This window comes from Gadus chalcogrammus, chromosome 13 (assembly GCF_026213295.1).
Source record: "Gadus chalcogrammus isolate NIFS_2021 chromosome 13, NIFS_Gcha_1.0, whole genome shotgun sequence".
Classification (NCBI taxonomy): domain Eukaryota; kingdom Metazoa; phylum Chordata; class Actinopteri; order Gadiformes; family Gadidae; genus Gadus; species Gadus chalcogrammus.
The window spans coordinates 4,802,034-4,814,740 of NC_079424.1; the positions used below are offsets into that span (position 1 = coordinate 4,802,034).

At 40.5% G+C, this 12,707-nt stretch overlaps 1 protein-coding gene across 4 annotated transcripts in view; it reads right to left on the bottom strand.

Moving 5' to 3' along the window:
• Positions 1 to 315: 315 nt before the first annotated feature.
• LOC130402539 (uncharacterized) overlaps positions 316 to 12,707 on the bottom strand; it is a 12,580-nt gene continuing 188 nt past the window's right edge. Inside the window, exons 1-13 of one of the 4 annotated variants that reach the window (XM_056606744.1) lie at positions 11,437 to 12,707; positions 10,936 to 11,044; positions 10,176 to 10,335; positions 9,299 to 9,491; positions 8,709 to 8,813; positions 8,019 to 8,123; positions 7,335 to 7,439; positions 6,655 to 6,759; positions 5,972 to 6,076; positions 5,282 to 5,386; positions 4,569 to 4,691; positions 980 to 1,067; positions 316 to 436 (exon numbers count right to left, since the gene is read on the bottom strand). The exon at positions 11,437 to 12,707 is cut by the window's right edge and continues 188 nt beyond it. In XM_056606744.1, the coding sequence (XP_056462719.1) occupies positions 1,029 to 1,067; positions 4,569 to 4,691; positions 5,282 to 5,386; positions 5,972 to 6,076; positions 6,655 to 6,759; positions 7,335 to 7,439; positions 8,019 to 8,123; positions 8,709 to 8,813; positions 9,299 to 9,491; positions 10,176 to 10,335; positions 10,936 to 11,038 (1,248 nt within the window). In that variant the 5' untranslated portion in view covers positions 11,039 to 11,044; positions 11,437 to 12,707 and the 3' untranslated portion in view covers positions 316 to 436; positions 980 to 1,028. Of the gene's footprint in view, positions 437 to 640; positions 1,068 to 4,568; positions 4,692 to 5,281; positions 5,387 to 5,971; positions 6,077 to 6,654; positions 6,760 to 7,334; positions 7,440 to 8,018; positions 8,124 to 8,708; positions 8,814 to 9,298; positions 9,492 to 10,175; positions 10,336 to 10,935 lie in introns of those variants that run through there. The other 3 variants (XM_056606741.1, XM_056606743.1, XM_056606742.1) reach the window with 3 other exon arrangements.

Consider the following 12,707-nt stretch of genomic DNA (forward strand, 5'->3'; position numbering starts at 1 on the left):
TCCGTTTCCCTCGGTCAAATGTCTATATTAAATAACATGGCGTGTTTGAATAATCGTACATAACAAAGTCTGTAGGTTGCGAAGAAAAAAAGGGAAGCTGCATCACGTTTTGTTCTATACACTTTTTCCATCTAGTGTCGACTGGGTTTTTGGAATGTCTATGCCGTTAAAGTAGCATTAATAATCGTTAGGATTATTACGACGATTATTAATGCTACTTTAATGGCACCGACAATCCAAAAACCCAGTCGACACTAGATGGAAAAAGTGTTTAGTTCAAAGCGTGACGCAGCTTTAACTTCTTCGCCACCACCTACAGATTTAGTTTAGTTAGACATTTTTGGCACAGTGCAAGCATGTATTAAAGCCTTTATGTGCCTCTCGACGGCCTTTATCTCTGCTGGCTGCCATGGTTCCCTTTTGAGTGGAGCCTTTCCTGTAAATGAGTAGAAAAACAGATGTTTACATGAAAGTATCAGGAAGGAGATACAGTTCCTATAAGTTTCATGTCCTGCATCAACAATCCTCAGTGATCTGCTCATTAGTACACCTTATTGTAAAGTGTCAACTAAAAACTTTTTATTGTATTACATGCCACACACTTTCATTTAGAGACTATAATATTAATTCCTTTTTGTTTTTTAGCAACAGTAGCATTATGTCTTCGATATTATGGCAGCTTTCTTTTTCTTATTTAACATTATAATTTTCTTGTCATAATTCCTTTGTCTGCAATCTTTCTTTCATCTTCAATTAATATATGTCCTATTATCTGCTTTCTCAGCCATCTGTGAAGCACTTTGAACTGCACTAACTGTATGAAAGGTGCTATAAAAAAAATGATTGATTGGAGTGTTCCACTCTCAGTCTGTTGGTTGACTCCTGCATTAACATGCATCCAAGTAGCCATGAAAATTAACGTCATCACAGGGACAAACAAATAGGTTAGTTGAAACACGCAAGAGGAACTACGCCTCACCTAGAAAGCAGACGAGACCAGGCGGTGGTGCAGAAAAGCTGCAATCGAGTCAGTTTACAAAGAAAAGAAACAGACCGATTCCTGCAGCCTTCAAAAGAATATACAGGAAAACTTCAGTCTTAAGTCAAGAGATATCTACATCCTGTTAGATCCACTATAAAAGCAGCAGAAAATAAGTTTGCAATTATTATATAGCGCACAAGATGTTTAACAAATTGAACCTACATTGAACAACATGAGACTAATATTATGACATAACATTTGTATTTTCTAGATCACATGGGGCCCTATCTTGCATCCGGCGCAAGTGACTTAGTCACTGGCGCATGTGTCGCTGCTAGTTTACAACTGGCGCAGAGCGTTCTTTTCCCACCACCGCCACTCGCCGGTAAATTAGGGATTGATCATGCGCCCCAAGGGGCGGTTCGGCAGAAGGAGGAGGCAGGTTCTGGCGCCAACGGTATTTTGCCGTTTCTGAATGCCATTGCGCTACTGACCAGGAAATACCTGGTTTAAAGTCAGTGGCGCGTTGTTCAGATGCTATTTTAAAGAGCCCATGCCATTAAAATCACATTTTTCCTGTTGTTTGTTAAATAACATAGGTCTGAATAAGTTTGTGAGCTGTGGTAAGTTTGAAATCTATGCAGTTTGTCTGCTGAATGCAATAGGCAATGAAAGGAAAAAGGCAGAAGAAATGAGCCAATATGGATAAGGCGACACTGTGACGTAGCGTTGTCAAACTATAATTCATGGCCCTGCCCACTTGGTTGGTTCGTAACCACCCACAAGAATTCTGAAGGAGTCGTGATTGAGCTAGTGCTAAATGCTAATACGTGTATTGTAGTTGCTTAGTTCGTAGTAACAGGCTAGTTACAGAATTTTGAATGCAATGGCAGAACGACATCGAAGTACATGAACTGCGACATGCTGCCTGCCGCCGGTTGCCGCGAGGCACCACCGCCCGGCAGCGGGCAGCCGGGCGGTGGTGCCTTGCGCCGGCAGCAGGCCGCAGGCAGCGCGCGGTTCTGTCTACTACAGATTGATGTGGAAGTGGAAGAACCAGAGACGTCGGAGAACCCGACGAAGTCCTTTGCGATTCATTATATCGTCTGGAGGTGCACACAGCTTTTGGCCGTGATAATATGTATTATTTGATATAGATATCTATGTATTATATGATATTATTTAGATGTAGAGCCCCAGGACTGTAACGCAAGTGTTGTACACTTCCTTGTTATTTGGATAACCGTTCTGCTGTTGGTGTGATGGCGCATTACACGTCGGACTCTCGTCTCTGGTATTTCTACAACGAGACTCGTAGTGGGGGTTATCTCAGCCATGGTTGAGAATGAATTGGGGGAAAGGAACTTTGGCTTTGAATCCCTGAAGTACATGAACCACGACATGGAGGAGAAGGGGATTGTTGGCCGCGAATGTATCCCGCTTGAGCCCTGCTTCCCGCCGCCTCGGCAGCGGTCAGCGCTAATCACCGCCTCCTGAAGCGGTGGTCCATCGGCAGCGAGGCTCCGGCGGGAGACGACCGCGGTCAACAATCCCTTTCTCCTCCATGTTGTGGTTCATGCCTACTTCAGGGAGTCAAAGCCAAAGTTCCTTTCCCCCCAATTCAGAAGACGCGGTCGTTTGAGATTCATAATAGCCTATCGTCTGGAGGCTCACACAGCTTTTGGCCGTGATAATATATTATGATATAGATATCGATGTATACAATGGGTTTCTAAGAGCCATTGCGATACATCTACCGTAAACAGAGCGCATGGTACCGTGGCTACAAGCTGCTCACGGCCAGGTGATATAATATTATAGATTATATGATATAGATATCTATGTATAATATGGGTTTCTAAGAGCCATTGCGATACATCCACCGTAAACAGAGCGCATGGTACCGTGGGCTGCTCAGGGCCAGGTGATAATATACATTATATATTATATATATTATATATTATTATATAGATATCTATGTATAATATGGGTTTCAACGAGCCATTGCGATACATCCACCGTAAACAGAGCGCATGGTACTGTGGCTACAAGCTGATCAGGGCCACACCCCACCCCCCTCCTTGACCTGCCTTGACACGCCCACCGTAACCAGAGCGCATTGTACTGTGGCTACAAGCTGCTCAGGGCCACACCCCACCCCCCTCCTTGACCTGCCTTGACACGCCCACCGAAACAGCGCGTTTGGGGGAAGCTCAATGTGCGACTGGTTCGGAGTGGCTGTAACTCTGCACCACGGCTGAATTTCGGGGACGTCTTTGAATACTGTGTTTGTGGCCCACTAATACCTATATTAAAGCATCCATAAATAGCATGGCATGGGATCTTTAAGGGCGCATGCATACATGCGCATGCGATGCATACGGATTGCTTGTGCACCTCGCGCATACACTTTGCTTCGCCCATCTACCTAGCCGCACATTCTTGGTAAATTATTTGGGAAAGAACAGCTGATGCAGCGGTAATAAGTTGTACTTTTAAATCAATGCATCTGCAAACACCGTACAGCAAACACATATTTTCTTGACATATTGTAGGCCTACATGCCCATAACTTTTAGGATTGATGAGTATTTGATCGTGAATAACATTGTTTTACCGCGAGTGAGTGTTAAAAAGAATGAATGAATGCGGGGGCGCGTGTGTGCTCTGTTTAAACACACGCAAACTAAACACGTAACGCATAATACAATCAATGGCAATGTCTATTACCGCGGGGACACATGCATATTAGGATAGCATACAATACTGATAAGAAACAAAGTTTATAATGTATTGCGTACATCATTAAATAGAACCACAGTTACCGCATAACATATGTTATATCATATACGTTTTCTTTGCCGAAATTTATTTGAGGACTCAGCATTTCTGAAGTTGTGGAAGAAAACCCCTTATTCCATGTGTGAATTAGGCCATATTATTTGGCAATAAACTGAGCCATTTGCAGTTTGAAATTCATGTGGATCTGTCTCATCGGAGACTGCAGACGCGCTGTCAAAATATCAACTCGTCCGATTCAAATGCGCTCATGGCTCTTAAAGGGGATGGGAGCTGGCACTCTCATTGGTTTGTTGGACGTTACGCCCAAACCACACCTACGGGTAACTAGGCTGCTTCAGACCAACCCTTTTGACACTTGCGCCGCGACGCAAGTGTCATTTATCCGCCTGTAAAATAGCGATAGCGCCGTAGAACTGCCCACATAGCTACTTGCGCTTTGCGCTTCCCACTTGCGTTTCAGACCGTTAAAATAGGGCCCATTGTGTTTGTTGTCCAAACTAAGAGTGAATCAGCATCTACTGAGCATCAGCAAAGTGAGGTGTCTGCACAACGCCCAAAGATACTATCTACCCCAGTCACAGTCTGTTCACCCTAATGCCACCTGGCAAATCCTATAGAAGTATCTGCTGACGTACAACCAGACTAGAGAGCTGGGAAGATTGACACTCCCTCATAAAAATGTTTTCATTTTGACTTATATAACCTCAAATTTGTACTCTACAACATTACGTTGTCCAATAAATTACGTTACTCCGATATATAAATCAAAAAGTGTAAAAATTCACCTTTGGAAGAACATGGCTCACAGCACAGACTGTAGAAGATGCTCCATCTTCTGCTGGTGGCAGTTTGCGTCTCTGTTTTGCTGGGATTTGATTCCCCCTCCGTGCCTCCAACAGTTTCCTCTTCTGATGATTGTATGAAATTCATTAATATATAATATTTTTAAAAAGATATGTCAAATTTGCTAGAACAATGCAGACCAAAAACAAACACAAAACAATGCTGCAAGTCTCTTGGGTCAAATACATGCCCACACACCATTAGTTGCCTGAGAAGGAATTCTACTGTCATATTTTGTCCTGCTTTGTCAAATAGACTATGCCTAGTGGGGACATTTCACTCATCTTGAATAAACCCTGCTGAGTGGGGACATTTCACACACCTGTACGTTCTCCGTTATCAGATACTTAACGTAACATTACACTGAAACCAAACCATAAAAGGTGCATTGTGGGGACGTCGTGAACGTCCCAGACTACAGCGACATTTTGCCCCGGGAAAATTACTCATCAAGGTTTAGATGTGTCCTACATATCCCTTAATCATTAGCCTTATACAAGCATTAGAGAAAACAGTTTGGCAGACCTGATGCATAATAGATTCCCCTTATAATTATCAAATTTAATTAATTTACCTGTTTAAAGAAAACGAGAGCAGATGTCAAAGGTGACTATAAGACACTAGAGGTAATTATTAGGTGATGGATATGAATTACCTGGTGACCAGTGTCCTCTAACCAGGCAGCTTCATCCCACTTTGGCTCTGACATGAGCACAGGCTGGGAGCTCACACAGTGCGTGTCAGGTTCCCATGTAGTCATCTGCAATTTGATACAAAAAGTAAATCAGTCAATTTCATGTAAACACTGCATAATATTATTATTTTAAGACATTTTCTAAAGGACATGTCTCTTGGGTCAAATACATGCCAACACAGCAGACTAGTGAGAAAGAATTCTAGCGTCATATTTTGTCCTGCTTTGTCAACCTCTGTCTGCTGTCAAATAGACTATGCGTAGTGGGGACATTTCACACATCTTGAATAAACCCTGCTGAGTGGGGACATTTCACACACCTGTACGTTCTCGGTTATCAGACTTAACATAACATTACACTGAAACAAAACCATAAAAGGTGCATTGTGGGGACGTCGTGAATGTCCCACACTACAGCGACATTTTGCCCCGGGAAAATTACTCAACAAGGTTTAGATGTGTCCAACATATCCCTTAATCATTAGCCTTATACAAGCATTACAGAAAACTGTTTGGCAGACCTGATGTATAATAGATTCCCCTCATAATTATCGGATTCTTTTAATTTACCTGCTTAAAGTAGACAACAGAAGACGTCAAAGGTAACTAGAAGACACTAGAGGAAAACATTAAGTGATGGACATGAATTACCTGTTGACCAGTGTCCTCTAACCAGGCAGCTTCATCCCACTGTGGCTCTGACATGAGCACAGACTGGGAGCTCACACAGGACGTCTCAGGTTCACATGTAGTCATCTGCAATTTGATACAAAAAGTAAATCAGTCAATTTAATGTAAACACTGGATAATATTTTATTCTTTTAATAAATGTTCTACCTCTTGGGTCAAATACATGCCCACACACCAGACTAGTGAGAAGGAATTCTACTCTCATATTTTGTCCTGCTTTGTCAACCTCTGTCTGCTGTCACATAGACTATGCCTAGTGGGGACATTTCACTCATCTTGAATAAACCCTGCTGAGTGGGGACATTTCACACACCTGTACGTTCTCTGTTATCAGATACTTAACGTAACATTACACTGAAACAAAACCATTAAAGGTGCATGATGGGGACGTCGTGAATGTCCCACACTACAGCGACATTTTGCCCGGGAAAATTACTCAACACGGTTTAGATGTGTCCTACATATCCCTTAATCATTAGCCTTATACAAGCATTACAGAAACTGTTTGGCAGACCTGATGCATAATAGATTCCCCTCATAATTATCTGATTCTTTTAATTTACCTGCTTAAAGTAGACAACAGAAGACGTCAAAGGTAACTAGAAGACACTAGAGGAAAACATTAAGTGATGGACATGAATTACCTGTTGACCAGTGTCCTCTAACCAGGCAGCTTCATCCCACTGTGGCTCTGACATGAGCACAGACTGGGAGCTCACACAGGACGTCTCAGGTTCACATGTAGTCATCTGCAATTTGATACAAAAAGTAAATCAGTCAATTTAATGTAAACACTGATAATATTATATTTTTTAACTTTTAAAACATGTCTCTTGGGTCAAATACATGCCCACACACCAGACTAGTGAGAAGGAATTCTACTCTCATATTTTGTCCTGCTTTGTCAACCTCTGTCTGCTGTCACATAGACTATGCCTAGTGGGGACATTTCACTCATCTTGAATAAACCCTGCTGAGTGGGGACATTTCACACACCTGTACGTTCTCTGTTATCAGACTTAACGTAACATTACACTGAAACAAAACCATAAAGGTGCATGATGGGGACGTCGTGAATGTCCCACACTACAGCGACATTTTGCCCGGGAAAATTACTCAACACGGTTTAGATGTGTCCTACATATCCCTTAATCATTAGCCTTATACAAGCATTACAGAAACTGTTTGGCAGACCTGATGCATAATAGATTCCCCTCATAATTATCTGATTCTTTTAATTTACCTGCTTAAAGTAGACAACAGAAGACGTCAAAGGTAACTAGAAGACACTAGAGGAAAACATTAAGTGATGGACATGAATTACCTGTTGACCAGTGTCCTCTAACCAGGCAGCTTCATCCCACTGTGGCTCTGACATGAGCACAGACTGGGAGCTCACACAGGACGTCTCAGGTTCACATGTAGTCATCTGCAATTTGATACAAAAAGTAAATCAGTCAATTTAATGTAAACACTGGATAATATTTTATTCTTTTAATAAATGTTCTACCTCTTGGGTCAAATACATGCCCACACACCAGACTAGTGAGAAGGAATTCTACTCTCATATTTTGTCCTGCTTTGTCAACCTCTGTCTGCTGTCACATAGACTATGCCTAGTGGGGACATTTCACTCATCTTGAATAAACCCTGCTGAGTGGGGACATTTCACACACCTGTACGTTCTCTGTTATCAGATACTTAACGTAACATTACACTGAAACAAAACCATTAAAGGTGCATGATGGGGACGTCGTGAATGTCCCACACTACAGCGACATTTTGCCCCGGGAAAATTACTCAACACGGTTTAGATGTGTCCTACATATCCCTTAATCATTAGCCTTATACAAGCATTACAGAAACTGTTTGGCAGACCTGATGCATAATAGATTCCCCTCATAATTATCTGATTCTTTTAATTTACCTGCTTAAAGTAGACAACAGAAGACGTCAAAGGTAACTAGAAGACACTAGAGGAAAACATTAAGTGATGGACATGAATTACCTGTTGACCAGTGTCCTCTAACCAGGCAGCTTCATCCCACTGTGGCTCTGACATGAGCACAGACTGGGAGCTCACACAGGACGTCTCAGGTTCACATGTAGTCATCTGCAATTTGATACAAAAAGTAAATCAGTCAATTTAATGTAAACACTGGATAATATTTTATTCTTTTAATAAATGTTCTACCTCCTCTTGGGTCAAATACATGCCCACACACCAGACTAGTGAGAAGGAATTCTACTCTCATATTTTGTCCTGCTTTGTCAACCTCTGTCTGCTGTCACATAGACTATGCCTAGTGGGGACATTTCACTCATCTTGAATAAACCCTGCTGAGTGGGGACATTTCACACACCTGTACGTTCTCTGTTATCAGATACTTAACGTAACATTACACTGAACAAACAAAACCATTAAAGGTGCATGATGGGGACGTCGTGAATGTCCCACACTACAGCGACATTTTGCACCGGGAAAATTACTCAACACGGTTTAGATGTGTCCTACATATCCCTTAATCATTAGCCTTATACAAGCATTACAGAAACTGTTTGGCAGACCTGATGCATAATAGATTCCCCTCATAATTATCTGATTCTTTTAATTTACCTGCTTAAAGTAGACAACAGAAGACGTCAAAGGTAACTAGAAGACACTAGAGGAAAACATTAAGTGATGGACATGAATTACCTGTTGACCAGTGTCCTCTAACCAGGCAGCTTCATCCCACTGTGGCTCTGACATGAGCACAGACTGGGAGCTCACACAGGACGTCTCAGGTTCACATGTAGTCATCTGCAATTTGATACAAAAAGTAAATCAGTCAATTTAATGTAAACACTGGATAATATTTTATTCTTTTAATACATTTTCTAAAGGACATGTCTCTTGGGTCAAATACATCCCCACACACCAAACTAGCGAGAAAGGATTCTATTTTGTCCTGCTTTGTCAACCTGTCTTCTGTCACATAGACTATGCCTAGTGGGGACATTTCGCACACCTGTACGTTCTCCTTTATCAGATACTTAACATAAAGTTTCACTGAAACAAAACCATACAAGATGTATTGTGGGGACGTCGGGAACGTCCCAGACTACAGTGACATTTGGCCCTGATTCAGATGCCTCCTGAATATCCAATGTTTTAATATACAATAGAAAAAATGATCATTTATTGAAATTGATTTATATAGTTTCAAACAAAGATACCATCAATCATTAAGTTATTCCAAGACATTCTTGAATTGTATATACCTTAACACTAGTTGTAACACGTACCTGCTTTCGCCATGGGCAGTCCTCTCCTCCATAATTATGTGCAATTTCTTCACCATCTTTTATGTCTTTGAGAGCAAAAAGACAGAGGTGTGTGCTTCCTGCAATGTCTATTCTCTTCATCCTGGCATTGGGATGTCTGTGGTCATCGTTCACCAGGCGGCCGAAAGAACCATCTTCCTTCGAGGCGTCAATGCTTTAAAACCACAAATAAAAATAGAAAAAATATTATTATTACTTTTCATTAAAACATCATTTACTAGCATACAAGATCACAGTTTTACATGAGTTATTGATTGAGTAAGCATATAAGTTAACGTCACAATGGATTCCGGAAGATTGACCCAAATGCAGGGGATGACAGGCAGAACATTTCCATAGATATATAATGACTTAGATATCGCCTAAGCTGCGCTGTTCAGTGGAACGTTTGCGTCAATGGTAACATATAAATTGTAAAAAGACACACCGTGTGAAGTTATTTTTTAATTTTGGCAAGTAGCCGTGTAATAAGCGGGATAATGTATAGAACGTCGCCGGTCATTATCGCAAAAATAAGCCCCTTCACGGCTAAGCAAGACACCTCCGCTTTCGCGTCGGTGTCCGGTTCGCCCTTTGCCCGATAATGACCGGCGTTCTATACATTATCCCTTACACACATATAAATGTCTGTGTTGAAAGATTAATGTTAGAAATAAAACAACCCTTGCATTGCATTTTGAGGGACTTGTGTCTCAGCAGCAGCATAGTTTATACTTTCCTGTAGTTGGTAGCAGGCTACGGCAGCGGCGGATTAGTAATTATTGGATTAGTTTTGTTTAAGCAAGTGTAACGACTTCAGTATAAGGTAGTATAGTTAAGGTGCAATTTAAAATCTTACCACCATGTTTTGCCTCCCAACTTGAACGCGTACAAAAATCCAGAACATGCAGGGTTATAAATTCTTCTCTTTTGAGCTTCACCTTCGCTTATCAAATCTCCCCTGTATTCCACTATAAAATCTCCTTTGGAGAATGAACCTATGGCGAACACCCCACGCCCTGCAAAAAAAAAGAAAGACATCTTTAATTAGAACAGGAAAATTAAAACATTCCATTTTCAGCCCTTCACAACAGATGAAGAGTGAAAATAACACATAAATTGGCTTCCTAAGAAGTTTTGCAATTATAATCATGTTTCTTAAATACAGTATAATGCTTGGGTATTGGCATCAATTACCGACATACGTGTAAGCATAGCCTCTCTTTGAGACGCTGGTCAATCATTATAGTAGAAATGACAGTAAGATTAATGTAGCTTATTGAATACAGAATAAAAATACAAAATACAGTTATTTTGGTAAAGTTCATATTTATGCTGTCAGATTTCACTGTGACCTTAAAAATCGGTCTTGGTTTATTCTACTGTATACAGTAGGACAGAAAACTCACTGGGCAAAATCACACTCTGATTTAACCAATCTACAGTACAATAATAAGTGTAATTAAATCACATTATTTAGACCTGCTTACCTAATGGAGAGAGGAATTAGATATGGTATCACTTTAAGACACGTGTTTTGTAATTTATTATCCCACTTCCACCCTTTATATCCATCCATCCATCCATCCATCGATAGAAACCATATTTCATAATTTTACCTTTTATTGCATTGATGTACTTCACCTCCAGTTTCCATGTTTTGTCAGTCTTTAAACCGACATGGTGACAGGCATCTGTGAGGGGACTGATTCTTGGTGGCATTTCAAACTGCAGAGAAATACAAAAGTGAAATCGATTTGACTTCAAGTTAATTTCCCATGCATGGGATGATATAAAGTTATTATCTTTTTATCTTATCTTATCAGTTCTAGTTAAATCATACTACATGAGATGCATTCAAAGTTGGTAGCTGAATAACACATTTACATTTTGTGAAATGTTAAGCATTTTCTACGCTTGAAAAAGTGCACTGTCGCCGGAGCTCCGGCTACAGAGCCCAGGCTGCGGATGGTAATGCTGCGGATGCTAATGCTAACTAGCTAACGTTACATGTGCGTTTGGCTAGCAGTCAACAAGCAGACCATTTTAAATAAACGGCTACATGATGCATAAAGCTCTTGCTATTACACGATATTTCAAGAAAATGGTTGAATACTTACTGAACACGCCACTTGCTCCGGGTAAATCTTTAATATGCATCAAATTCGAAGGTTTCACAGAGATAATAGGCTCTTCTTCTAGATTGAGGTTGATATGAACCTGAAGGTACATTTGACTTCCTGTCTGATTTCACATTAAAAGCAAACGGCCAAAGTCACAAGCCCCTTGCTAGCATTGGAAGAATGTATTGTTTGGACAATCGGAAATATATGTTTAATCTTATTATTATTATGGAAAAATACCATATCTATAAATTCTAATTCACTATTAAGAAGTCATGTTTTATTGATTTTACTATATCAAGCAATATATTATTTCAATCGAACACTCAATTAATTATAAAGCAATTACAATTCCTATAAGTTGTATTTTGTATTGAATAAAATTGCCAATGCTGTAAACATTGAACCGAACATGCATGCGTTCTCCCCGGACGGCCACCGAAGAGGCAGTCACGTCAGAGAGCGCGCAGGTTGCCAGCAATCAAGAGCCATGGTTAAAGCACCATTCTGCTGTCGCAAATACAAATATCCCTGATATATGTAGAAGACTATTTATTTTACAGTATTTTGTGTCATAACCATTGTTTGTATTGTAAACATGCGTGCGATATTCATAGGCAGAGTTTGACACGATCGCCAGGGTAGGCAAACATATTTTAAACGACAATGTCGGCACAGTAGCCTACATCTAAATTAAAGAAACCACACAGCACCTAGTACTTGAAAATCTGATATTTTAATCTAGCATCTGCCATAATACACTGCATAAAATCGGTTTCTGACAACTTTGCATTGTCCCGTTGCACTGGCTTATCAATTTACAGCACCAGTTAATGTGGTTGTGGGTTACTCCTAACCACTGGCGCAGGCTAATTAGGCATTACTTTTTCTTAATACGCTTTAAAACATGCAATGTACACGTGAACTTGTTTTGTGTTAAATTGAGAACTCGTTGATATCTAACTTACTTTGTGCACACAAGCACACAATTAGAACATGCTAAAGTAATCTGCCTATGGCGATATATAACTTGCGTCTTCTCTGCACAACTTCTTAGCAATGTAGTTGGCATCTATTGCAAATAAACGTTTCCAATAGCCTAATTGTTGATTAACACTGAAAAAAGTTCTTAGTTTGTGAATTCATACATTATGGGGACCAGGAAGGGGCGGTACCTACCATATTTGGTAGTGGTGTGTGTGAACTATTAGTTGCAATACCAACTTGGGATTCTAGGGGGCGATAGTGAGAAATCTGTGTGTGTGTGT